Source organism: Hemibagrus wyckioides, linkage group LG19 (assembly GCF_019097595.1).
Source record: "Hemibagrus wyckioides isolate EC202008001 linkage group LG19, SWU_Hwy_1.0, whole genome shotgun sequence".
Classification (NCBI taxonomy): Eukaryota; Metazoa; Chordata; class Actinopteri; order Siluriformes; family Bagridae; genus Hemibagrus; species Hemibagrus wyckioides.
The window spans coordinates 8,594,411-8,622,226 of NC_080728.1; the positions used below are offsets into that span (position 1 = coordinate 8,594,411).

Consider the following 27,816-nt stretch of genomic DNA (forward strand, 5'->3'; position numbering starts at 1 on the left):
CATGGATCGGACTTGTTTGTCCAGCACATCCCACAGATGCTCGATTGGATTGAAATCTGGGGAATTTGGATCAAGTCAACTCGTTGTTGTGCTCATTAAACCTTTCCTGAACCATTTTTGCTTTGTGGCATGGCGCATTATCCTGCTGAAAGAGGCCACCAGGGAATACCCTTTCCATGAAAGGATGGTCTGCAACAATGCTTAGGTAGGTGGTACATGTCAAAGTAAAATCCACTTGGATGGCAGGACCCAAGGTTTCCCAGCAGAACATAGCCCAAAGCATGACACTGCCTCCATCGGCTTGCCTTCTTCCCATTGTGCATCCTGGTGCCATACTTTCATCATACCATGCCACCATGACCCTCTTGCTGGTTCACCACTGTTCATTCCTTGGACAACTTTTGATAGATACTGACCACTGCAGACCGGGAACACCCCACAGGAGCTGCAGTTTTGGAGATACTCTGATCCAGTCGTCTAGCCATCACAATTTGGCCCTTGTAATATTCACTCAAATCCTTACACTTGCCCATTTTTCCTGCTTCTAACACATCAGCTTTGAGTACAAAATATATAAATATACCTAATATATCCCACCCACTAACAGGTGCCATGATGAGGAGATACAGTAATCAGTATTATTCACTTCACCTGTCAGTGCTCATAATGTTATAGCTGATATAAAATCGTTTTGATTTTTTAATAACTGTATCATGAACATGACCAAGTGCCATTCTGCCATCCTGATCAAATATGGTTATTGACTGAATGCTGGCATTTGAAGACTCTGTCCAAGGGACAGAAAGGTGCTGCCCTCTACTGGTGACAGATTCAACAAACAACTGTAGTTGAAGACCTACGGAAAAATGGTGAAGACAAATAATGGAACTTTTCTTCCATATCCTGAAATATGGGCTAACATATCATCTAAACACCCCTTTTAATCTTCCGAAATAACGTATAAAGGAGAAAATACTTGCTTTATGTGTCACAAAGTAAGCTTATTTTCCAAGATGAGTTTTGTATCAGGATTAAATGGCAAAGTTTTGCAAAAGTAGAAAAAGGCTGATCAATTATACAGTATCATTTTTTATATATTCTGAATTAAAGGAAAGGACAATGCATCTATTCTAATACTCTAACTCAACACACAATAAAGATATTATCAGTGTACCTGAAGAATATTTTTCAGGGACACAAACTCTATGTTAACTTGTAATTGTTGCATTATTTCTCTCTGTTGCATCAACCATTTTGATGCTAGAATGTTTTAGTCGATGAAGTAACAATACTATTAAAATAAAAATTATATTTTTCTATAAGCAGTATAAGTGTTTAGTGTTCCTTTGTGTGAGGAGGAACATAGGAGCACTGCCAGAGCCCTTACAAAATTTTGATTTCCATTGACCATTGTCACATCATTTTGTTCTCAACAAATTACACAATGTATATAAGTATTTTCAACTTGAATATTTTGTTCATCAAGATCATCAGTATTAAATACAGTATTATTTACATGTTATAAAACTTCAGACTAGATATTGTACTGCATATATATTTTAAAATGTCGAACAGAAAATGAAATAAGCACACAATACTTTGCATATCTTTATTTACTGATTATATCGTATAAATACGTCATTAAGGGGATATAGATGATTATTTACCCATATTCTTGAAAAGAAAGAAAAAAGCAAATAGTCAAGGACTTTTGATAACAATATTACATTTCCATTTAGACTTGATATTCTTCGATTTTACTGTTTAATCCTGGACTTGGAAAATGTAATGAAAGAAATCTAAAATCTCACAAGGAATCCATGTTGGTTTTTGGCACTGAACATTCACAGTAGAATGCAGAAAACACAAGATATTGCCAAAAAAAGAGGAAAATGTACTCAAACCCACAATCACCATGCACTGATCATTAAAAAAAAAAACAAGTCATGCAAATCAAATTACACCACAGGTATATGTATAACTGTAATTGTAAACACCAGGTTATATGACCATTATGGTGGCGCTGCTAATCTTTCAGGGTTTTTTTTCAGGTTGCAGGTTTTCATGCTGACACTCACACCTACTGATGTGTTTGTAGGTGTATTCTGTAACTGCAGCTCCACTGCAATCCAGATGAATCGTTTTCATCTCATAGTCTTTCTCTCTGCAGCAGGACTGATTATGCTGCAAATCATTCCCAGACCTTACCCACCTACAAAACAACACATGCAAACATTACACAACCATAAACAAACAGCTTTCTGGAACATGAAAGTTATTTTGATATGTACATATGAAAATGTGTTTGAAAAATTACTTTTCAAGCTTACTTAGCCTAGTGTGATGTAACAAATGCAGTGAAAGGTGTCTAAAACCTTGATAGTGTGTAGTGTGTGAGTTCACACACCTCACACAGTACAGAAAATTTAGAGATGCCAAGCAATCTACCAAACATGTCTTTGGACTGGGAGAGAACATGCAAACTCCAAGTACACAGGGTGGAGATGTGAATTGAACCACCAACCCTGGAAGGGCTGAGGTAAACATACTAACCCTAAAACCACCGCATGTGGGAAAATCATGTGTTTATTATTATAAATGTTTATAAAGGGTTATATTTATAAAATTGTAGTCATATTGGAGTATCACTTTGCTCTTAAGGTTAACCATGTTCAAAAAAAAAAACTTAATAAATAGAGGGTCTTACAGGGAGCCTGATGTACAGTTGCCTTCACAGGTGGGCAGCATTAACTCCTGGGTGCAGTTCTCAAAAGTCATTCTGGACAATCTGACTCCACACGTTGTGTTGCCTAGAAGGTTTACACAGTCCACATGAGAACTATTTGAAATAGTAACTGAAGTAAATGTGTGTGTGTGCCTGTGTCACATGACTGTTCTGTCTATTTCAAAACATTAACAAGATTCGATTAGGATTTTGATCAAAATAAAAAAAATATATGACTGAAATGAATGGACTTAAACACCATACTGTATATCCAAAAGAGGGATTTTGGCCAAACAACATTTTTTTTCATAAAATACTCCCTGTAAATGTGTCAGTCCATTATGAACATTGTAAAGGTTCAGAATTATTCCAAAATATTGCATTGTGTTTGTTTAAAAGAGAAAAAAAAAAAGATAAATAAAGATATTTCACATACATGAATAGCAGCATTGATGCTCATCCCAAACTCTGAGTTCCTAGATGTACACAGAGTTATAGAGAACTTAAAACTTAAAATCCATATTAGTGATACTATAAGCTAAGTTTGCAAACTATAAATGTATTATAGTTTGGGCAGGCTTACCTCAGGACAAATCTGTTCTGGACACACAGTCTGCTCTATTTCAGTGCCTTCACTTGTACAGCGATATGTTAGACAGGGTTTCATGGGGTCCCTCCATGTTTTACCCACCTGAGGTGTCCATAAAAACATCTTTTCAGTACGCTTCATTTTATCCATTTGTTGTTTCTCTCATTTGTTATTTTGCTACAGCTTTACACAGAGTTACACAGGTCTTCAACATTATTTAATAGGTCTTAAATATTGTTCCAAAAATATGATGCCTCTAGACAGCCAGGAGCCATTCCTGATTCCAAGTATGCTACTATTATGTAGCTTATCATGCAGTTACAACAGGTATTCTATTGGAAGAATTGATCAGTATTCGAATTACATAAACCAAGGGATTAAATTGGGTTTTTAGAAGATGGGGGAACTATACTTTTTTTGTGCCATGAAACCATGTGGGAAAATTCATTCATTTATTAATCTTCAGTAACCACTGATTGGACGTCAACTATGATGCTTGCAGAACAAAGAAATTATCATCATTTTTTCCATTTTCATTTAATCATTTTCAGTAAATGCTTAATTGTGCTTGATTCTCTGTGTTTTAAATGGCTCGTTTGTTTTATATTTTGTAAAGTAGAACCAACTAGGTTTGCAGTTATATTTACATATTAGCAAACATCAAAAACAGTTCTGGGAGTAACTGTGACAACCAGAATAGTCTTCCTGGTTTGTAGTTTAAGGTAATTAGTTTTTTCATCTAATTTTAATCAGTAAAAAATAACAACAACAACATCAACAACAACAACAATAATAATAATAATAATAATAATAATAATAATAATAAGCTTGTGGTCTCATTCTTTAAAATTAATGATGCTTGTGTTTTGCAATAAATGCAATAAAATTCATATATTTGTAAATGTGGCAAAAGTGTTCAAATACTTTTGGGGTCACTGTCTACAAAGTTTTATAATAACTTTCATTGATTGAAAGTGTTCTGCAATTGTATGAAACAATGTGAAATTAATCTTAGCATCATTCTATGATTCATATTTCTATTAAATTAAAATACCTTCTCCCCTCTCATTAGATATAAACCAACGGTGGGAGAACTCACCTTATATGTTGTTCTATTGTATTCACAAGTCTTCTCAACTGTGTGAGAAAGAGATTTGATCTTAATTACTACAATCCAGAAAAACATTATGAGTTATATCCTAACAACCAAGGTGTTAAAATGTGACCATCTGTGATAGGGTTTAAATGTGATGCATACTCTACATAAGAAAAAATATAATACAAGATGTGTTAAATCCATGCTCAGGAGAGCAAACAGACATTATAGAAAGTGCTAATTATATGGCACATTGTGTAAACATCTTTGTCATTTTCCCTAGAAATCCTATTGATTAACAGGCCACCATTTCAGATTTTACAACAATATGGTATAATTACTGATATTAAAAAGCTCAGTATCAATATTGTGCTCACAATAATTAGATATAAATAGAAAGATGTCACTTTACACTTTTCCATTAATTGAATTCAAATTTAATTAAAATAAAACCCAGTTATTGCAAACATCAGTTTAAATGGACTATTTTAAATGAAAATGAAATTAATGAAGTTAATGAATAAAAATAACAGAAACTATGTGGCCAAAGTGCTAAATTACCGCATATTGAATTGTTGCAGCAGTCAGGGATGAGAGCAAAGCCAGGACCGCATATGGGAGTTGGACGTGGAGGTTTTGGCCAGCATTCTTCTGTCAGAGTCTGATTATTGCATGTGCACATGTGACAATTTGACTCCCATATTGCCCCAGTCTTGAAGAGAGATTTGAAGTGCAATTAGAAACTTGGTAGAAAAGACGTTTTTTTTTTTTTTTGATAAGCTGCTCAGTTTGTGTTTGAGTCATTTTTAGTATTGTCTTTGTCTATGAACTAAGAAAGTGTGTACACTTTGGGTTAATAGATACATCCTAATAATGCTTGGTAAATTTTCTCATGCTCACCTACTGATTTTTGGTTTCGAAAAGTGTATCAAAGGTAATAGGTAATATCTCACCGGCATGGGTGATCCCAGTGGGTCTTTACAGTCTGAAAAAACCAAGCCAGTCATTTATGCACACTTATCTCATACAGGAAAAGTCAGTTTAAGAACAATTAACAAAGCAACATGTTTTATCAAAGCCTTTAAAACACACATTTTAACATAAATGCAGCTTTTCTTCATGGAGATTTACTTTTACATGAAAACTGTTCACCTGATATAGCAGCTTAAACCTGACTTACAGGTTGATACACAAAGTACAAACAATCCTGCTGCTCTTTGACATGTATAAAAATGTTAACCACTCACTGGTGCATGTAGATACACAGATCGGTTTGTATTGGTCAGCAAGTAGCTGATTGTCTGGGCAGAAACAGCCAGACATTGTTGTATCCAAAACTTTCCCGGGAACGCGCATACTATGTGAAGAACACACATAATGCAGACTCATGAAAAAAACTATCTACAGTTAAGCATTGTTAAACAAACTAGATAAGTTGTTTGTAAATAAACAAACAAACAAACACACCCTCACCTGCCATAACAGACGTCAACTGGAGTTCTCCGGCATTCATCAAAAATCATTCCTTTAGGACAAGTAATGTCTGAAAAAGGAACAAAGTAAACACAGTATGCCTTTATTTATGTGTGTTTTTTTTTTTTTTTTGCATTAAATGCTTGGATGCGTTTCTCCCATAGAAACATTTAATTCATATTTAATTCTAAGTGATCCAGCTTATTATCTTAACACAGTATTAATTTTATTGTCATATCACTTTGATTTAACATACAGTGGGTCATGCTATAAATTGCGCAGACATTTGGAAGTTTGCATGTGAGGGTTAGTCCCAAGGCATGCATTTAATGGTATTCTTCAAAGGAGCACTCTAAAATACATAGATAGATTTACTGAATTATCTTGGTATCTACCAGCTAAGAGCACTTCTACATTTGTTGCATATAGCTCAGGCAATCCAGTAAAACAGCAACATTACCACAAATGCCATTGGTGAGATTTCTCCAGGGTACACAGAAGCCCTTCTTATTGCAGTGATCTGCTAGATGCTCTAGTGGGGAGCACACAGTTTCATTGTTTTTGGCCACACAGTAATCAAACTTGCAGTTACTCACTAGGGTCTCCACAATGTCCGAATTGCAGTTATTAAACACTCTGAAATGGATACAAAAAACATATTAGTAACGCTTATATAAAAAAAACATGAAGATGAGATGTTAAGAATGCAGCTCTATCGACTTTTTTCATTCATTTCAATATCATGTTGATTCATCCCAAAAGATATGGAAATGAACAAATGATTTTCCATGAAAATAACTTTGGATCTTTTGTCTTGGACCTATTCTCTGCATGGTTAGGGATAGATTTCAAGTGTAGTGTAAAAATATACTATTTTCATCATTGTTTTTACTCTGTTTACTTTTACTGTTTTACAGTATCTAAAAAATCTGAAAGCTGACATCTGTCTGAAAACCATTATATGCAACAAATCATTTTAAATTGGTATAATACTGCAAAATTTACAATCTACCTACATAACATCCATACATTCCAGAAGCTTGATCCCTTTCCCCAACCATTGTGCATTTATGCAAATAATCTTTTATGAACAATATGTTTCCAGATCCAGTGACAAAAACTTTGAAAAATGTTCCATGACTTTGGAGTTCAAACAAAGCTAAAGAAGAAATAGCTACAGCTTACTTATGTCTGAGAACCTCACAAAGAGGTGCGTGGCACGGTGGTACTTTAGTAACTTGTGGAGAACAGGGGACAACCCGAGGGGCCTGCTTACAGTAAGGTTTCTGTGGATCATCCTCTATCCACTCATATGCAGTCTTATCGCAGCAGTTCACACTCTCAACTGAACCATTCCTACGCATGCATGAGGAACCTCCACAAACACCTGAAAGCAAAAATTAGAAGAACCTTAAATGATATGATATGATATACTTAACCTACACTAACTACTGGTATACCATAATACAACTTCATTAACAAGTACAATAATGGCATAAAATGTGATATGACTTTGACAACCTGTATGCCTACAGTATATATATATATATATATATATATATATATATGTATATAACCAACAACCAACAATAATGTTTAAAACCCAACAAGCAAATGCTTCTTGACTTTACAAAGCAAGTCAAAATGCTAGAAACTTACCACATTGTCCCTGTGTGTTATTAAGGAAATGCTCCATTCCTAGATTGACTTGGAGTGTATTTTTTGAAGTGAGAGAAATGTTTGAGCGAATCTCTTTAATGTGAATGCACACCTTGTTATTTATATTCTCAAACCTAAGTCCATCTGCTTCATAAGGTGGGATGATTTTTGCATTATTCAGAGTAACCTGGAAAATATAACAGATTCAAACTAACACAGCCCAAACATGAATCTTGTACAAAATGCACAGTACCATATTGCAATATGTACAAATAATAAAACAGCAATTCTGTCATATAGACCTACTTCTACTATTTTGTTAGCAACTTCAAGTTTTGCTGTGCTGTTACGGTACTTCACAATGACACCCTTGGCACAAGAAGCAAATGGCTCACAGTAATAATTGTCAACACTGATTCTAAGATGGTGATGTGGAGTCCTTTCCTCCACCAAAATATATGTACAGTTTTCTAGGAAATTAAAGTGTATCCCATCAAAGGTAGTATAATGCGGGTCTCCATAGACATCACATTGACCTAAGGGAAACATTAGAGAAATCTTAGCATAAGACCTAACAGGGACAGAAACTCAGTGCATAGTCACAAACTAATTTTGACTGAGTGATTGATTGATTAATTTTTTTTTTTTTTTTTTTTATTAAAACAGCTGAAAGGGCCACTGTACTCACAGACACATTGCCAGCTTTTACAACAGCCTTGCTTATCCATTACCAATGTTTCAGTTCCTCTGGGGCACACTGGCTTAACCAGAGTTGGACATATCACAGGTGTCACAGTGATACGACCCATTTCACAAGTATAATTGTAGCAGCCCTCAATCCATTGATCACCATTTTCCCATGATTTGTTATTATATAGACAAACTGTAATAAAAGAAAAATTACAAATGGAAGTGTCTGTATATCAGGTCCAAGTTAATAATATTTGTGCAACTTGCTATAAAACAGCTAAATATACCTGTGGGAGTAGTCATATTTACCACTTGAGGTTCCTTTGAGGGGGTGACTATTGAGTGAGTTTTTATAATTAGTGTTTCTGGAGTTGTGGTTCCTGTACTTCCAGTTGTGGTTGTGGTTGTGGTTGGAGTTGTGGTTGGAGTAGTTGTGGTTGTAGTTGTCATACTTGTGCTTCTGGTTGTGGTTGGAGTTGTGGTTCTAGTTGTCCTACTTGTGCTTCCAGTTATGGATGGAGTTGAGGTTCGAGTAGTTGTGGTTGTAGTTGTCATACTTGTGCTTCTGGCTGTGGTTGGAGTTGTGGTTGTAGTTGTCCTACTTGTGCTTCCGGTTGTGGTTGGAGTTGTGGTTCGAGTAGTTGTGGTTGGAGTTGTCCTACTTGTGCTTCTGGTTGTGGTTGGAGTTGTGGTTCCAGTAGTTGTGGTTGGAGTTGTCCTACTTGTGCTTCTGGTTGTGGATGGAGTTGTGGTTCCAGTAGTTGTGGTTGTAGTTGTCCTACTTGTGCTTCTGGTTGTGGATGGAGTTGTGGTTCCAGTAGTTGTGGTTGGAGTTGTCCTACTTGTGCTTCTGGTTGTGGTTGGAGTTGTGGTTCCAGTAGTTGTGGTTGGAGTTGTCCTACTTGTGCTTCTGGTTGTGGATGGAGTTGTGGTTCCAGTAGTTGTGGTTGGAGTTGTCCTACTTGTGCTTCTGGTTGTGAATGGAGTTGTGGTTCCAGTAGTTGTGGTTGGAGTTGTCCTACTTGTGCTTCTGGTTGTGGATGGAGTTGTGGTTCCAGTAGTTGTGGTTGGAGTTGTCCTACTTGTGCTTCTGGTTGTGAATGGAGTTGTGGTTCCAGTAGTTGTGGTTGGAATTGTCCTACTTGTGCTTCTGGTTGTGGTTGGAGTTGTGGTTCCAGTAGTTGTGGTTGGAGTTGTCCTACTTGTGCTTCTGGTTGTGGATGGAGTTGTGGTTCCAGTAGTTGTGGTTGGAGTTGTCCTACTTGTGCTTCTGGTTGTGAATGGAGTTGTGGTTCCAGTAGTTGTGGTTGGAATTGTCCTACTTGTGCTTCTGATTGTGGATGGAGTTGTGGTTCCAGTAGTTGTGGTTGTAGTTGTCCTACTTGTGCTTCTGGTTGTGGATGGAGTTGTGGTTCCAGTAGTTGTGGTTGTAGTTGTCCTACTTGTGCTTCTGGTTGTGGTTGGAGTTGTGGTTCCAGTAGTTGTGGTTGGAGTTGTCCTACTTGTGCTTCTGGTTGTGGATGGAGTTGTGGTTCCAGTAGTTGTGGTTGGAGTTGTCCTACTTGTGCTTCTGGTTGTGAATGGAGTTGTGGTTCCAGTAGTTGTGGTTGGAGTTGTCCTACTTGTGCTTCTGGTTGTGGATGGAGTTGTGGTTCCAGTAGTTGTGGTTGGAGTTGTCCTACTTGTGCTTCTGGTTGTGAATGGAGTTGTGGTTCCAGTAGTTGTGGTTGGAGTTGTCCTACTTGTGCTTCTGATTGTGGATGGAGTTGTGGTTCCAGTAGTTGTGGTTGGAGTTGTCCTACTTGTGCTTCTGATTGTGGATGGAGTTGTGGTTCCAGTAGTTGTGGTTGTAGTTGTCCTACTTGTGCTTCTGGTTGTGGATGGAGTTGTGGTTCCAGTAGTTGTGGTTGGAGTTGTCCTACTTGTGCTTCTGGTTGTGGTTGGAGTTGTGGTTCCAGTAGTTGTGGTTGGAGTTGTCCTACTTGTGCTTCTGGTTGTGAATGGAGTTGTGGTTCCAGTAGTTGTGGTTGGAGTTGTCCTACTTGTGCTTCTGGTTGTGGATGGAGTTGTGGTTCCAGTAGTTGTGGTTGGAGTTGTCCTACTTGTGCTTCTGGTTGTGAATGGAGTTGTGGTTCCAGTAGTTGTGGTTGGAGTTGTCCTACTTGTGCTTCTGATTGTGGATGGAGTTGTGGTTCCAGTAGTTGTGGTTGGAGTTGTCCTACTTGTGCTTCTGATTGTGGATGGAGTTGTGGTTCCAGTAGTTGTGGTTGTAGTTGTCCTACTTGTGCTTCTGATTGTGGATGGAGTTGTGGTTCCAGTAGTTGTGGTTGTAGTTGTCCTACTTGTGCTTCTGGTTGTGGATGGAGTTGTGGTTCCAGTAGTTGTGGTTGGAGTTGTCCTACTTGTGCTTCTGGTTGTGGTTGGAGTTGTGGTTCCAGTAGTTGTGGTTGGAGTTGTCCTACTTGTGCTTCTGGTTGTGGATGGAGTTGTGGTTCCAGTAGTTGTGGTTGGAGTTGTCCTACTTGTGCTTCTGGTTGTGAATGGAGTTGTGGTTCCAGTAGTTGTGGTTGGAGTTGTCCTACTTGTGCTTCTGGTTGTGGTTGGAGTTGTGGTTCCAGTAGTTGTGGTTGGAGTTGTCCTACTTGTGCTTCTGGTTGTGGATGGAGTTGTGGTTCCAGTAGTTGTGGTTGGAGTTGTCCTACTTGTGCTTCTGGTTGTGGTTGGAGTTGTGGTTCCAGTAGTTGTGGTTGTAGTTGTCCTACTTGTGCTTCTGGTTGTGGTTGGAGTTGTGGTTCCAGTAGTTGTGGTTGGAGTTGTCCTACTTGTGCTTCTGGTTGTGGATGGAGTTGTGGTTCCAGTAGTTGTGGTTGGAGTTGTCCTACTTGTGCTTCTGGTTGTGGATGGAGTTGTGGTTCCAGTAGTTGTGGTTGGAGTTGTCCTACTTGTGCTTCTGGTTGTGAATGGAGTTGTGGTTCCAGTAGTTGTGGTTGGAGTTGTCCTACTTGTGCTTCTGGTTGTGGTTGGAGTTGTGGTTCCAGTAGTTGTGGTTGGAGTTGTCCTACTTGTGCTTCTGGTTGTGGTTGGAGTTGTGGTTGGAGTTGTCCTACTTGTGCTTCTGATTGTGGATGGAGTTGTGGTTCCAGTAGTTGTGGTTGTAGTTGTCCTACTTGTGCTTCTGATTGTGGATGGAGTTGTGGTTCCAGAAGTTGTGGTTGTAGTTGTCCTACTTGTGCTTCTGGTTGTGGATGGAGTTGTGGTTCCAGTAGTTGTGGTTGGAGTTGTCCTACTTGTGCTTCTGGTTGTGGTTGGAGTTGTGGTTCCAGTAGTTGTGGTTGGAGTTGTCCTACTTGTGCTTCTGGTTGGAGTTGTGGTTCCAGTAGTTGTGGTTGGAGTTGTCCTACTTGTGCTTCTGGTTGGAGTTGTGGTTCCAGTAGTTGTGGTTGGAGTTGTTCTACTTGTGCTTCTGGTTGTGGTTGGAGTTGTGGTTCCAGTAGTTGTGGTTGGAGTTGTCCTACTTGTGCTTCTGGTTGTGGTTGGAGTTGTGGTTCCAGTTGTTGTCCTACTTGTGCTTCTGGTTGTGAATGGAGTTGTGGTTCCAGTAGTTGTGGTTGGAGTTGTCCTACTTGTGCTTCTGGTTGTGGTTGGAGTTGTGGTTCCAGTAGTTGTGGTTGGAGTTGTCCTACTTGTGCTTCTGGTTGTGGATGGAGTTGTGGTTCCAGTAGTTGTGGTTGGAGTTGTCCTACTTGTGCTTCTGGTTGGAGTTGTGGTTCCAGTAGTTGTGGTTGGAGTTGTCCTACTTGTGCTTCTGGTTGTGGATGGAGTTGTGGTTCCAGTAGTTGTGGTTGGAGTTGTCCTACTTGTGCTTCTGGTTGTGGATGGAGTTGTGGTTCCAGTAGTTGTGGTTGTAGTTGTCCTACTTGTGCTTCTGGTTGTGGTTGGAGTTGTGGTTCCAGTTGTTGTCCTACTTGTGCTTCTGGTTGTGGTTGGAGTTGTGGTTCTAGTAGTTGTGGTTGTAGTTGTGGTTATGCACCTCTCTAAGGCACATTAGCACATTAATACATAGCTTTGTTCTTTTATTTATTTATTTATTTATTTATTTTTCATCAGCACATAAACTGATGAGAACTAACAGTGTAAATATGTACAAATTATTATAACTCACCACAAATCATTTGGCCATGAGTACACTCACTGTGGGAAAGAAATAAACAAATAAGGTTTCAGGGCATCTATCGAAACATTTACTCATATTTGCAAATAAAATATAAACTAACCAGCATTCACCGGGTGTAGTCACTCTAGTGCCCGGATCAATCACAGTGTTGTTGAAATAACAGGTGCAATTATTCAAACTGGAACATTTTTTTCTGTTCTCATCATAATATGGATTGTCATCTGGGCACCATGGGTAACAACCTTTTCCAAAAATATGACTGTTTAATAATTTATCACTATATAATTGTCAATTATAAATAAATTCTTAATAAACATTTAGTATCTCCCCTACCAAACAAACCCTTATCCAAACTCAGTTAAGGAATGTATTTATTCCTGCCCAAAAAGCAGGAGTAGGGCATGCATTTGTAATTGAAAAAGATGCACAGTGAAAAATAGAAAACCTTCAAGTTTTCCAGAGAATTTGTTGTTTTTCCCACAAGTGTAGTTTGTTCGTTGAGGACAAGCTTCATAATGCCAGCTGCACTGACCCTCTTCATTATAATAGTCACAATAGATAGCTGTGAAAAAAAGCACACACAATACATTTTGAGTGCATTAATTTGCAGTCACTGTGTCACTGTACAGCTACATGTGTACATCTTATGATTACTGGCTGGGATTACTGGGTACTTCTAGGAAGTCCCAAAGTATACTGTCATATAGTAGTGTGCTGTGTTACAAGGGCATATGATTTTAACAAAGCATGCTCTCTCTCTCTCTCTCTCTCTCTCTCTCTGATTCTTATAGACACAAGATATAAAATCATACTTTTTACATTATGATTGAAATTTAGAGCAATAAACATAAATACATTTTCAGAAATATCTGCTCAGAGAGACATTTCTGTTTTTTTTTACGTATTATTTCATAAACAACAACAAAAAAGTAGTAGTGAATGTTGTCAATGTTGCAAGACACATACGGCACAGGTCAGGAGTCCTCCATTTGATACAAACATTTTGGTTTGTACAGGCATCAGCATATGTTGCCACAGCTGTGCAGAATCCCAGGAATTTGCCCTCAAAATCACAGGAGCATGACTCCAGAACACAGGCCTGATAATAAGGTGCTGGATCAACCTGCAAGTTATTGAAAAGCCATACTTTATACACTGAAAAGCTGTTTCTCAAAATTCAGCTATAAGAGTATTTTAACATATTTCAAAAATTGATTGGATCATGAAACATATGTATTTATTTCATTCTTTTATACATTTTAATCTATAAGTTTTAAAAGAATGAAATATAAAAATTGTTCAACAACATTGTTGGTAATAAAAAACCTTTAGATGGCAGGCTTTAAATGTGTCACTGCGTAGAATCATGCATCGTCTCTCTGCCCAAGCAGCACAGTATGAGTGATGTTCACAGGGAAACAGTTCCTGGGTCACATCCGAACAGGGAGGCCCAGCTGTCTTCCAGCTGTTCCCAAACTCCAGTGTGCTGAACACTACAGTGGAGCTGCTCGTCATCAGGTCATTTATTAATTGCCCATCAAAATCACCGCACAGTCCACGCACTTTACCCTGCCAGTCCAGACACAAAGGAAGCATGAGCAAGACAGGCTTGAGATGCACAGTGAAATCTAGACATAAGAATTTGGATTCACAACTGTGAAACTTAAATAAAAAGACCTATAGCACCAGGATCATACTCCAAAAGGACAACACTCAATCCCAGACTGTTAAATTATGCTTTTGGCATGCAGGTTGAGCACTCTTTTGGCATGCATGTTAACACTAAGCTATATAAATCTGTTCATGGTTTGTTTTGGCCAAAATGTTATATATCAGATCCACGCCAAATCTATTATTAATCAGTCATTCCTGAAATCTATTCACATAGTAATAAATAAAAAATCTGCTTACATTCCATCTGGGCTGCAACTCAATTTTTAATCTGGTTTGCTTGTCCCAAATAATGGTGAAGTCCAGTTCTGTCACAGAGATAATGATGTACAGGCCCACAGTGTGGACAGAGTACAGTGAAGGAGAACTGAAGTTCAACCCTTCATTGAGATTTTCAGTTACATTCATATCACGAAGGATTAGAGTCACTTCATTCTGTTCAAGAACAACAAATTTAGTTGAGTTGTAACAAACTTGAATTATGGCACAATAATTCCTATACTTAAACAATAAATATGTATACTTCAGCAAATAAAAGTCATTAGTAGCATTTCAAATTTCACAGTCCTATCTTTCTGAATGGAACACTAGAAAGCAATTTTCACATGAGTATCAAGTTGATTAATTTCATGTGCATGAATATGAATATGAATGAATTATTTATTATATACTATAATTACATTTTGTTTCTATAATAAAAGCCATAATTCAAAAATCATCCAAATCCATTTTAAGACAAAGAGAACAGCAAAACTGACTAATATATCACTTTGCAACCTCAATAACAGCAGAAATGAAAATTCTTTTGTCACATTAAAAACAAACACAGTAAACAGATTTAAACAATAACGCAGAGTTGGTCACTCAGCTTCACAGTGTGAACATATCCATACAGTGCTTGGTCAGATAAACAGACAGAAATATTCAGATACCTTGAGTTTCACTGAAATGGCCCGGGAACACGTTAGAGCATTATCACAGCAAGGCACACTCTCTGCTTTAATGGAAAACAGCCCATTAGGGTCTTTATCCTAACACACACACACACACACACACACACAGACACACACACACACACATATATATATATATATATTAACTTTCTTAGTATATGACATCACTGACTGTCCTTTAACATTTTCATTAGTCCATTTCTACCCAGAAGAATTGATTGTATATGTAGGAACATGACTCACTTCAACCAGAGTGTACTGACAGTGACCATCAAATCGATACCATTTGGAATCAAAGGTCTTATATTGTCCATTGCCAAACACTTCACACACTCCTGGGCATGGGTCACCTTCACAGTCCCAATGGCCTCCTCTGCAAGTGCTGAGAGAAGGTATTTAACATGTAATCACCAAACACAGTAATGGTTTCTATCTATCCCTTGTTAAATTTGAAGGTTTTGGAGTTGTAGGATGTAGAAAAATCAAAACAGGGATTAATTTGATTATAAATCATCAGTTTCAACTTTTTCCACCCTTAATGTGAAGTTAGTATATAACAATTAAGTGAACAATTAGAACAATTTTAGGGAAACTAGGAAAAGTAAAAATAAATAAATAACTAACTAAAAAGTTACAATATCCATGTGTGCACATCACATGCGTGGCTGTGTTTATAATGAACCAGTCACATTCAATATCATGTTCAAATCAAATTATACACACAGTACAACTTATTAATTTAATAAACAAATTATTAGGATTTAATAATAAAGATCAGCTATTTCTGACGATTTTCATATTTTCCTATTTTTATCCAACTACTACAGCCATGTCCACAAAGAGCTTACAAAGAATGCATGGCATATCACTTGCTGAACTGTATATAGGTATAAGGAGAGAGGTATAAAAGGATTTCCAAAAGAATAAATGTACCATGGAACACCGTAAAGGCCATCATCATAAAAGAGAGAAACTGTTCTTACTTATTTATTTTTTTTAATGTTGTGGAAAATGTTATCTGAATATTATCTGTTATCCGAATGTTACATGATTTATCTTGGTTTAAATCAAGTTAATTTGAAGTTTCATAAGACCTCATTCACCATGTTTTACAGTTTGACTCCACAGTCTTCCCAGATGGATAAATCACCCCACTGTATTTACATGTGCAATTCTCCTGAGTCACACATTTGTCATTATGGTCTGCATACTGGCCTTCGGGACAGTAACAGCCGCTGATACAGCTCTCATCAGAACTCTGTAAAGACAAATCAGAAATAGAAAGAAAAATCAGTTTAATTTATGGAATCAGTTATGACTTCTATCTCACAGCTATGATCTGCAGGGAATGTGCATTAATGTACATAGTTTCATTCTTCCATTTTCTGTTCATATTGTCTGACACTGGGCCTCTTTACAAAATAGATATGAGCAAATTGATTGTAGAACATTCATAGAAGCAGTTGGCATCACTTTTGTTGTGTCTGTGAATTTCTTATTATTTACCTATTCTTTTTTTTTATTATTTATTATTTTATGGATTTGGTTATATCTCAGATCATTGGTAATGTAGTGAGGCAGTTCATGTACTTCGATGTAAAATTACTCACAGTTGGCTTGCTCAGGCTTTCACATGTCCTTTGTGCAGTTTTTTCTGGTGCTTGAGCACAATGGACACATATTTGTCCTTGTGGACAGTCTAGAAGACAAAGCAAGAACAAATTGAAGAGCCTCACATTTATAACACATTGCAGTAAATAGCATAGCATTATTAATCTAATAGCAATCCAAATATGGACTAGATGGAATTAAAATGTTATATCCTCCTGGACAGCTGAACACTGGAAAAATATCACTTCACATTATTTCATTTGGAAACTCTAGTCTCAGTGAAAGTGTGCTCACTGTAGCCTGGAAAGAATGAAACCCAATGCAGGCTTTTGTTGTTGCAGCTCACCCCCCTTCAATGAGAAGCAAATATTTTCTGTTCAACACAGTAAAGTCTGAGTTAGCAATCTGCTAATCAACAAGGTGTTTCTGCCCATAGAACTGCTGCTCATTAGATTCTGTGTGAACTCTAGATCTCTAGTTCACTAGAACTCTAGTATGTATGATGTTTTTGCAATACACAAACCAGTCTATCTGGCACTAGCAGTCATAACAAGCAGTCCATAATCAATGTCACTGACATGAAAATTTCACCCTCATTCTAATGTTTGATATGAACAGTTAATTGAACCTCTTGATCTATTTCTGTATATGATTTTTTGCATAGCTCTGCTGACATATTATTGGCTAATGAATGAAGCATGAAGGTTTGTGACATGTGAGTGTATAGTAATATAATGTTTAGCCACTACAGCCTGTAATTTCCACAGTCATTATAATGTATATCTAGTTATTTATTGACAACTCAATATTGCACATATATAAGAAGAAAAGCTTTACCACAAGCGTCCGAACACTGAAGTTTTCCATTTGCACACATGCTGCAAAACAAATATCCAGCATAATTCACATCAAATTATTTTATATTTGTTTTCTTTTTTAAATTTAAATGTGTTGGTTGTGTATGTTTCTGTTAATGTAGTACACAAGATTTTGCAAAGAAAAAAATATCTGTGTTATCTTGTATGTTAAATAAAGAATATTCTAGAATATTCTAGATTCTGCTGAAATGTTTCTCCTCATTTTATTGGAGTAAGCACTTAGAGGTAGTTAGTTATTTACTCCAACAAGGAGAACCTAATCGATGCCAAGTACAATTTTTTTATCTGCAGTGTGACAGTGTGATTGAACAGCAGAGCATACCAATTGCGTCCATCAATAACCACAGGCCCTGGAGGCTTTGATCCACCTGGGTAGTTGCAGTTGCATTGGTCAAGAGAGCTGCACATGAGTGGTGTGTTGAGGTGGGTGCCAGATGGGCATCCGCAGCCCTCCACTGGGTCATTTGATATGTCACAGGTCGGGTCACGAGCAGACAATGAGCGGCATGTACGATTACATGCCTGCATGGTGTAATCAAACTTCAGATTACCTTTACAAAGAGGAGCTGGAACACAGAGTAAAGTAAATATAAAACCAAATTTGGAAATTTGTTCCCCTGGACCTTTAAGTTTTTGTGACAAAATCGCATTTCATTTATTAATTTATTCATTACTTTTTAGTAAGCACTTTATCCTTTATAGGGTCACACATGGGAGCCCATTGCAAAGCACCATGCACATACACACAATCATTCAAAGGCCATAGCGCTGAAATGCTATCCACTGTGCCATTATAATTGGCTAAAATGTTTTTTTTTTTCAACATTAAATTTTATTCACATAAGATTCCCTAATAGTCATATTTTAAAACCTACTACATAGATTATTCTCAGGTTATTTAATTTATTTATTTATTTATTTTTTAGAATTAACGAAAGACTGTCTCAGGGATATCCTGGAGGATTTAAAAGTTTTTAAATATAATATCCATTTTCTTTTATTTGTGGCATGTTGTGTTATGCTTATAATTTTACATTTCATTGAGAAACTGTTAAGCAGATTGTAGGCAATGTGTGTGATAAAGTATATGGACCATGTACAGTGTAGATTGAATTGAATTGATAATTTGTTGCATCTAGTGTAAATTTGGGAACTGATTAGATAGGTCTATTTCCTGCTGATTAGGCTGATCAGTATGTATTTATCAATACAATGCATTCCATGACATTAGGTTGTGATAAGTTAAATTTTCAACTTAAATTTTAATTTTAACTATATTCTATTGTATTGTAAGCCTTGTTATTCATTATACAAAACATTAAAATTGTATTATATGGTTTGATAAATGCTTATTTGATTATATAATGTGGCTTGTAATGTTTTGGTGGTATTGGTTATTTCCTCAAGTTATGCTGTAGTTTTAAAATTTTGAACCTTGTGCCCCTTTTTAGCTATTAACATAGACTCACTGCAGCCTGTTTCTGCTCTCCAGTCACCAATGATGATGCCCTGACTGGCGCAGACTTTAGCGTAGTTTCCCAGGCCAACACACACACGCTCCTTTAAGTCAGAGGTAGCTTGGCAGGTTCTCTGAATGCAGGCCTGAAGATTTAAATAATATATATTCAGAAATGTTACAATTGTTCACTAAATCAAGTAAAATTGAGCTATGTATTGTTTCTTACCAGGTAATAAGAGTTAACGGGCACGTATTCATGGCACTGGGCAAACACACCAGTTTTGTTTGTCAGCTGGCTGCACTTATGTTCAGCAAATACCACTAAATAGAAATAAGATATCAAAACATCATGTATTTATCAGCAAAAAAATACTTCGTGCAAACACAAGAAGGAAATATTGAGAAAATCAATATTACATGTTTCATTGTAACAACTTTTTTATAGAATAAAATAGCAGTTGTACTATTGTCAGTGTTGCTGCATTCTTTGGGAATATCTGCGTCGCAGTTCCCCTGTGACCATGAGTGGGCAAAAGACTGAGCTGAATTTTCCACAATACCACTGCTTGTAGTGAAGTCATCTATTGTGTTGTTGTTTTTTGATCCACACAGACCTGTAATGATGAAATGTACATACACTCACACATAAATTTCACAATGTTGGCAACAAACAGTGGCTATGCTTGATATATACTATATGTCCCAAAGAGTGTTTGTTTTCTCTAGTATTACATTTGCTGTTCACTGGAACTCAAGAGCTTAGCCATTGCCATATAGTGTATATTCTCTGCACAATAAACAATGTTATACCTGAGGATGTAACACTCTGAGGTAAATACAAGTACATTTGAACTTCAGGAAAAACTTGGACTTGCATCTTCATTCCAAAAGTCGTCTGGACCATAACAAACATCGAAGACTGCCAGTAGACTGTGACATTTTCTGAAATGGAGACAATGAGACAAGCTACATTTACTCTATTACATTTTTTTTTTTATTTGTGAAGAAAAATGTACTTGGTCTTTACTATATTTAGATATAACTAGGATGCTTTTTTCCTCATCAGTCTTTTTCTTGTTTATTAATTTGATAACTACAGATCATCAGTTTACAGTATGTGCCTTTCTGTTGAAAGTAATCTAAAGTAATGGCAATATGATGTTCTATATGACTCTAGTCTTTCACCAATCAATCAAATATAATCAATTTATGCATGACAATAGTATACAGTATAATATGCAGTAAGTCTATACAGTAAATATGTGGACATTTCAGCTTACAAGACATGTTTCAAAACAATGAGTTTTATCAAGTTGGATATCAGAGGATTTATTGTTAAATCATTTCATGAATATGGCATTCATGAAAAATCCCATAATTCTCGGAAAACATTCATATCCTAATCACAATACTGAGTCTGTGTAAATGTACACATCAGAAGTCTAAATACTGTAAGCCATTATTGGTTGGCTTCAAATCAAATACAGTGTAATGAGAATTTTTGCCTTTTGCTTGTTATTTCAGCTGTGTAAGATTTGCCCTTTGTGGAGTTTTGTCCATAAAACACATAGGTGATTTGCACCAAATGCAAATTAGCTATGCTGCATTAATATTTACACAAAAGGTTTATAAGTCAGCTTAAAGTTTTTTAGTTTGGTTTGACATAGATCTTATACACAACTTAGATTGATATAAGATGAGAAAGATTGATACACTATATTGCCAAAAGTATTCGCTCACCTGCCTTGACTCGCATATGAACTTAAGTGACATCCCATTCCTAATCCATAGGGTTCGATATGACGTCGGTCCACCCTTTGCAGCTATAACAGTTGGGTTGAGGTCAGTAATCCTGGTAATCCCCCCTCCATCAAACTTTACACTTGGCACAATGCAGTCAGACAAGTACCGTTCTCCTGGCAACCGCCAAACCCAGACTCGTCCATCAGATTGCCAGATGGAGAAGCGCGATTCGTCACTCCAGAGAACGCGTCTCCACTGCTCTAGAGTCCAGTGGCGGCGTGCTTTACACCACTGCATCCGACGCTTTGCATTGCACTTGGTGATGTATGGCTTGGATGCAGCTGCTCGGCCATGGAAACCCATTCCATGAAGCTCTCTGCGCACTGTTCTTGAGCTAATCTGAAGGCCACATGAAGTTTGGAGGTCTGTAGCGATTGACTCTGCAGAAAGTTGGCGACCTCTTCGCACTATGCGCCTCAGCAACCGCTGACCCCGCTCCATCAGTTTACGTGGCCTACCACTTCGTGGCTGAGTTGCTGTCATTCCCAAACACTTCCACGTTCTTATAATACAGCTGACAGTTGACTGTGGAATATTTAGGAGCGAGGAAATTTCACGACTGGATTTGTTGCACAGGTGGCATCCTATCACAGTTCCACGCTGGAATTCACTGAGCTCCTGAGAGCGACCCATTCTTTCACAAATGTTTGTAAAAACAGTCTGCATGCCTAGGTGCTTGATTTTATACACCTGTGGCCATGGAAGTGATTGGAACACCTGATTCTGATTATTTGGATGGGTGAGCGAATACTTTTGGCAATATAGTGTATAAGAAAGACTGATATAAGATGCCTCTTGTGCCCAGAAAACCAGTGACTGCTAACCTTAAATGTACCAATTTTAATAGTTCACAGATTATTTTATTTTTTTTGCCTCTGTATTAAACAAAATATTTGTATAGGAAACATAAATGACTTTTCTCCATTTGTTACATTAACAGTAGTTGTTTATTATGAACGTCATGACTGCTGGTGCTGAATTTGAAACCACAACTTATGTAACCACCCTTTGTTAATTTAACAGTTATTTAATTCAGTTTCCACGTTACTGTTGAGAGTGTTTTAACTTGAGAAGTGTTTTCATTTCCATTTCATCAATTCAAAACTTACCAGTCTGGTAAAAATCTGTGACAGTGGCATTTTCCCCTAGTTGTACGCTGTCTAATGAGAAGATGTAACGTTCCTAAATATAAAGACAAACATAGTCATCCCACTTTGTAAAAAAGATCTGACAAGAGCATCATTGTGTTCATATTGAGGAAATCACACCTGAAACACTGTAAGGTTCAGTTTTCCTATTCTCATATCAGAAATCGTGATCGTCACAGTCCAATTGAGTCCCTGTGAAAATAAGAGCAAAATGAATCTGTTGTTACATCCAAATGAACAAAGGAATGACTTGAAGATCAATGTTTCTGTATATTCATTTATCCATTTATATATTTATATATATATATATATATATATATATATATATATATATCTGTAATTTTTTTGCAAGAAGGAGTGGTAAGGAGTTTTTCACTTTTTTTAATAGAAGCAAAAAAACAAAACAAAACAAAACAAAAACCTTGTACCATGATCTATCTTGGTTTAATCTTTATTACATCACAAAATAGACTGGACTTGATAAATTTATTGCATGAAACTGTAGATGTCCAGGTGTTCCTAATACAGTGTTAGGCGAGTGGATAGATAGATAGATAGATAGATAGATAGATAGATAGATAGATAGATAGATAGATAGATAGATAGATAGATAGATAGATAGATAGATAGATAGATAGATAGATAGATAGATAGATAGATAGATAGATACTTACACTTGCAGCCACATAAGAACATTTTCCAGGAAGGGAATATTCTTTACCATCAAAAGTTTTGACAAACCAGCCTTCAATGGAACACGGAGTCTCACAGGTGTTTTCTGAACAGCTCCATTTTCCTTTAGTGCATTTACTAAGACAAAAACAAACAGTGGCAAATGTTTACTGACATAGGTATACTAAAGCACTACAAAAAGCATCAACAGACCAACAAGACCAAATGACGTTAGAGCAGAATATTCTCACCAATTCTGGCACTTTCTGCTGCGGCTTTCACCTGGATTATAAGTTTTTTCCTTGTACACACAAGAACAGTTCTCCACATTAATACTGAGGTAGCCTTCAGCTAGATCGTTCAGGACCAAACCTGACAGAATAAAGCAGAGAGGAAAAGAGAGAGTAAGTAAAAGAGGGAGTGAGAGAAAAGTAAATGGAAAGGTTAGCTATCACTTGATAATAGGTTAAAGATACATCTCTCAAACTGTAAGTAAGAAAACAAGAATAAAAAAACAAAACAAAACAAAAAAAAAAGATTTAACAATCAATTTAACATTTAAATAAATCTTGCACAGTCTTGCACAGATTACCATGGTGTCCAATGACATGTACTTAGATTAGGTTACATTCCCAGCGCTGCCAAGCTTTACACAACTTGTGTAGAATCTCAGAACATGCAGGTAGAAGCAATTTATGATATTAACTGAAACCACGTCTGCCCACAAGTATGGAAGCCCTGCCAGATTTACCCCTGTCTCACATTGTTTTAACTGGACTTTCAGGACTACGTTACTTCTGTCAAGGCAAATGTAAAATGTTTAGAATTCATTAATACGAAATAAAAGATATCAGTGTATGCTTGATTAAGCTGACATTAGACAAATTTACAGTTAATATTTCTTTGTCTGAATATGGTCAAAACAGCTCTTTTAGTTTTGAATCAAAATAGGAAAAAGCTAAAGAGATTAAACAAGCCTACAAAAAGTGGCAAACTGAACTTGTTACAAACTTGTTATTCTCATTACATCTGAAATGAAGGAAATCCTCATTTTCCTGTCTTCTTCAAGTTATCAGGTCAAGAAGGAAAAATCAAACTTGTACAAGCTAAAACAAAAGCCAACACCATGAGCTGATTACCCAAATATGTCATTTGTTTGGTTATGCTATTTTTAGACCACCGATGTATTTAATAATAAAACACATTTTAAACATTGATAGTTGATGGTTACCAGTTTCATTGCAGCACTGACACCTAAAAAAAATACACACCATCTTTAGGAAGGCAAGTCCTGGTTTTGAATTCTGTCTGAGGCTTGGGGTTGGAGCAGGTGGGAGGAAAAGCAACATCATTATCCTTATATTCCAAATCTCCAGGACAGCGATACGGCTCTGCAGGGAATTTACCATTTATTATTTTTAATATAATTTCTGAATAATGTGGCCCTATAATTAATATGCTATGTTTAAAAAAAGCACAATTACCACATGAAGTTATTGATGGGATTGTTGCTTTTATGTTTTCCTCCTCACAGGGGCGAAGGAACTCATCATAGAAATCACATTGTAGTAACATATGTGCCTTGTGCATATTTTGTTGGCAGAGAGTTACAAAATTATCCAAATCAATACATTCTCTGGCAGTACTTTCAAATCGCTGACAAATCTGGAAAACAAAACATAAATGTTTGAGTTATTCATGCATGCAATTGATTGTGTAGTTTCTGACATACACAAATGGAATGAGACTTTGCTATAATTTGTTTTGGGTATAGAATGTCTATGATAGCAGGGCCGGGTATAATCATTCCAGCCAGACCCCATATTCCATAGTGGGAAGTCTATGTTTTATTAGATCCTACAGCTTAAGAAACAGGGGAAAGGCACCGTTTGTACATATCAGGGGATGATTTTTCTCTATTTTATCGAGGTAACATTTTTGCAATAATCTGAAAGACGATGCTAATCCACTATTGTATTTTTTAGATTAAACTGATGAAAGTGTTTGCATTAAAAATAAGTGAAAAAATATATCCGGGGCCTGTTCTGTTACAAATTATAAACTACTGGGGGCAATAACAATTATAGACGACTGGTCACTTCAATTCTAGTTGAAGAGTCAATAAAAGAGGCAATAAAAATACCCCTGTTCATGTTATGCTGCAAGTAAAACTCATTTAGCTCCCTGTATACCCAACTTCTGTGGCATCATCTAGTTTCTGATTGATACAATTCAAGGAAATTGTGGCTCTCTGAAGCTGGAGTGTTTTCACAACCCTTACCCCATTATCATGTGCCGTAATGGAATCTTCCAACAAACATTGTTTATCACGTTGGATATTCTCAACAAGGGGCTGTGCTTCTGGAAAAATAAAATAAAATTGGTGGTGTGGTATGCTCATAAACTTTAATAAAACTTAAGCTTATATAAAAGAGACATAATTGCACACTTGCACTGAATTTTGACACTAACTTGAACTATCCATACTCCCACATTTCCCAGTCATCCCAGGGATTAAGTCCATGTCCAGTTCCACCTATAATAACAGTGACATTTAATGTGGAAATCTTTTTTTTTCCCAGGTTATTTTATAACTTTAGTGTCTTCCTGGAAAGATCACATCTGGTGAGGAGACACAATGGTCTGCTTAAAGATGTTTAACATCTTGTTATTTAATGAGGTTACACTGATCAGCCATAACATTAAAACCACTGAGAGGGGAGGTGAACAACATCGATTTATTTGGTACAGTGGCACTGGCACTTATCAAGTGGTGGAATAAATAAACAGTAAGTTCTTGAAGTTGAAATGGGCAAGTGTTAGAATCTGAATGACTTTGACAAGGGCCAAGTTTTGATGGCTAGATCACTGGGTCAGAGCGGCTCTAAAACAGTAGGTCTTGTGTGGTCTTCCCTGTATGCAGTGGATAGTATTTACCAAAAGTGCTCCAAGGAAGGACAACAGGTCAACCAGTGACAGGGTCATGGGCATCCAAAGCTTACTGATACAAGTGGGGAGCAAAGGCTAGTTTATCTTGTCTGATCCCACAGAAGAGCTACTGTAGCACGAATTGCTGAAAAAAAGTTAAAGCCTGCTTAGATAGAAAGGTATCAGAACCCAATGCATTGTAGCTTGCTGCAAATGGGATTGCATAACAAGTGCTTATGTTGACCCCTGTCCAGCACAAAAAGTGCATGTGGCATGTGAGCATCAGAACTGGGCCATGGAGCAATTCACTTGAACATTTCAAAATTGTTCAGGAATGGTTTGAAGGACATGAGTTCATGCAAATTCCCACATATCAGGCTGATTCAGTATCTGTGGGATGTGCTGAGCAAACAAGTCTGATCTTTCAACATACAGGATTTAAGGGATCTGCTGTTAACAGAGCTAGATACCACAGCACACCTTCGGAGGTTATGTGGAGTCCATGCCTCGAAAGGTCAGAGATGTATTGGCTTTACAAGGGGGACCTACACAATGTTTGGCAGGTGGTTTTAATATTAAGGCTAATCAGCGTATGTCAACAGCAAGATGAACTTTATATTATGAATTTTATACTAGGTGTGTATAATGTTTGTTATATAATTTATAAACAAATCTGTCCATGGAAATATCAATGTGTATAACTGATAATTGTAAAAATTATGAAACGTACATTTCCACTGATCAAAATTTAAATTCAGACTTACCTACCTCCAGATTTGCCTTTCAGACTTACCTATCTATTCATCCATACATTGTCAATAATCATTTGTAACTGGGGTTGTATAGAGACACTAGAGGTGTCTTGCTGATTAGCTGTACTAACCGAAAGTGAAGTGACACCTTCAGGTAAACTGTACCATGTGACAGAAAGTGGCAGAACTTTGCAGCTAAGCCTGGTATAAATGCCAAATGAATACACACTCAGATAGGTGTTTTCATAGGGCAAAGAGGCTCTGTAAAAGTATATTATAAAAACATCAGTAAGGGTCATTTTGTAGAGATCACACTTTGGTTGAATCCATGAAAACATAACTGGTAGTCACAATGACAAGTATGTGGCTAATCTAAAAATGTTAGGATAAATAATTTTAATATTTTCATTCCAGAAGGTGATAAAACATTAAGTTAAACATATAAAAATATATTTCTACTTTCATTTTATAGAAAAATTGAATGCAGTAACACTATACAGTAAGTATGTGACTTTAATCACCAAGGAAAATGCTCATGTGCAGTAGTGACTTAGTACAAATTAAACATAAAAATATAATAGGTTAATAATAGATTAATATTTATTTAGGCTAAGAAAGTAAGGATGAATTAATATTTCATTCTTTTGTGTATTTCAGGTGTCAGGTGAGATACCTCTTTTCTTCCACGGTGAGGATGCCATCCTCAATGACAGTAGCAATGTTATTCACCAAAATCTTTACTTTCGTCATGAAGCCAATTTGATTACGTTGCACAGAGATAAAACACTCGACTCCCTTATATGAGAAGTGTGTCAGTGTTACAGCACATGTGGTTTTCACATGGAACATATCCATATTGAAATTCTTTATGACTCCACTGCCAAAGGTCTTGCACACATCTGAAAAAAATAGAGAAAGCAAGACAAATATAATTCTTCCTTTAATATACAGGGTATTATAAAGAATTAAATAAATTAATGTAATTAAAATGACAAGATTTAAGTAATAATTAGTATAGAAGTATAATTAGGAATAAAAATAAAGGAAATTGCCTAGCTATGCTTTGTTCTATACCTGGGCACTATTTGTTTATCAGACCCAACATATTTGAGATGCGGATGATCTAGCATTTTAAATTTCTATGTGTATTTAGGTCTAAGGCCAACTACTTACGTGGGCTTTTGGTTGAGACTGAGACAAGATGACCTGGGAGAAAAAAAAATCAAATCAGCTTTTAGAATGCCATAAAATTAAATTATTAAAATAATATTTTAGTTTTCATGTTCATGACACAAAATGTAAAAGCCTGTATAATGTAGTTATAAAATCCCAATTATAAATGAATCTAAGCAAAAGCACTTACCTGTGATAAAAACTAAAATCCCTAATAGTATCTTGTGCTGAGCCATGTTTGGACACTGTACCTACCAAACATGAATTAAGTGTGTGAAGGATTCCTTTCTGCCATGCCTTTTATAACCAGACCCATTTCCTTACTATGATCAACACAAAGATATGAATGTAAGATTAAACAT

General features: G+C 36.7%; 1 protein-coding gene across 1 annotated transcript; it reads right to left on the minus strand.

Moving 5' to 3' along the window:
- Positions 1 to 1,549: 1,549 nt before the first annotated feature.
- LOC131370465 (mucin-2-like) lies at positions 1,550 to 27,746 on the minus strand. Its single transcript, XM_058417814.1, has 43 exons — positions 27,645 to 27,746; positions 27,455 to 27,487; positions 26,955 to 27,180; positions 26,413 to 26,542; positions 25,074 to 25,137; positions 24,883 to 24,962; positions 24,086 to 24,266; positions 23,873 to 23,992; positions 22,853 to 22,973; positions 22,604 to 22,739; positions 22,050 to 22,121; positions 21,891 to 21,963; positions 19,789 to 19,920; positions 19,443 to 19,592; positions 19,205 to 19,299; positions 18,989 to 19,121; positions 17,842 to 18,085; positions 17,479 to 17,519; positions 16,641 to 16,729; positions 16,134 to 16,288; positions 15,274 to 15,412; positions 15,010 to 15,108; positions 14,318 to 14,512; positions 13,733 to 13,975; positions 13,373 to 13,529; positions 12,852 to 12,968; positions 12,507 to 12,648; positions 12,395 to 12,423; positions 8,520 to 12,266; positions 8,231 to 8,425; positions 7,849 to 8,078; positions 7,543 to 7,729; positions 7,069 to 7,270; positions 6,344 to 6,519; positions 5,884 to 5,953; positions 5,658 to 5,767; positions 5,364 to 5,395; positions 4,972 to 5,122; positions 4,414 to 4,451; positions 3,309 to 3,416; positions 3,162 to 3,201; positions 2,708 to 2,810; positions 1,550 to 2,212 (listed from the first exon to the last, which is right to left on the minus strand). The coding sequence occupies exons 1-43, from the start codon at positions 27,688 to 27,690 to the stop codon at positions 2,035 to 2,037; spliced, it is 9,009 nt and encodes a 3,002-aa protein (XP_058273797.1). The 5' UTR covers positions 27,691 to 27,746; the 3' UTR covers positions 1,550 to 2,034.
- Positions 27,747 to 27,816: the final 70 nt, after the last annotated feature.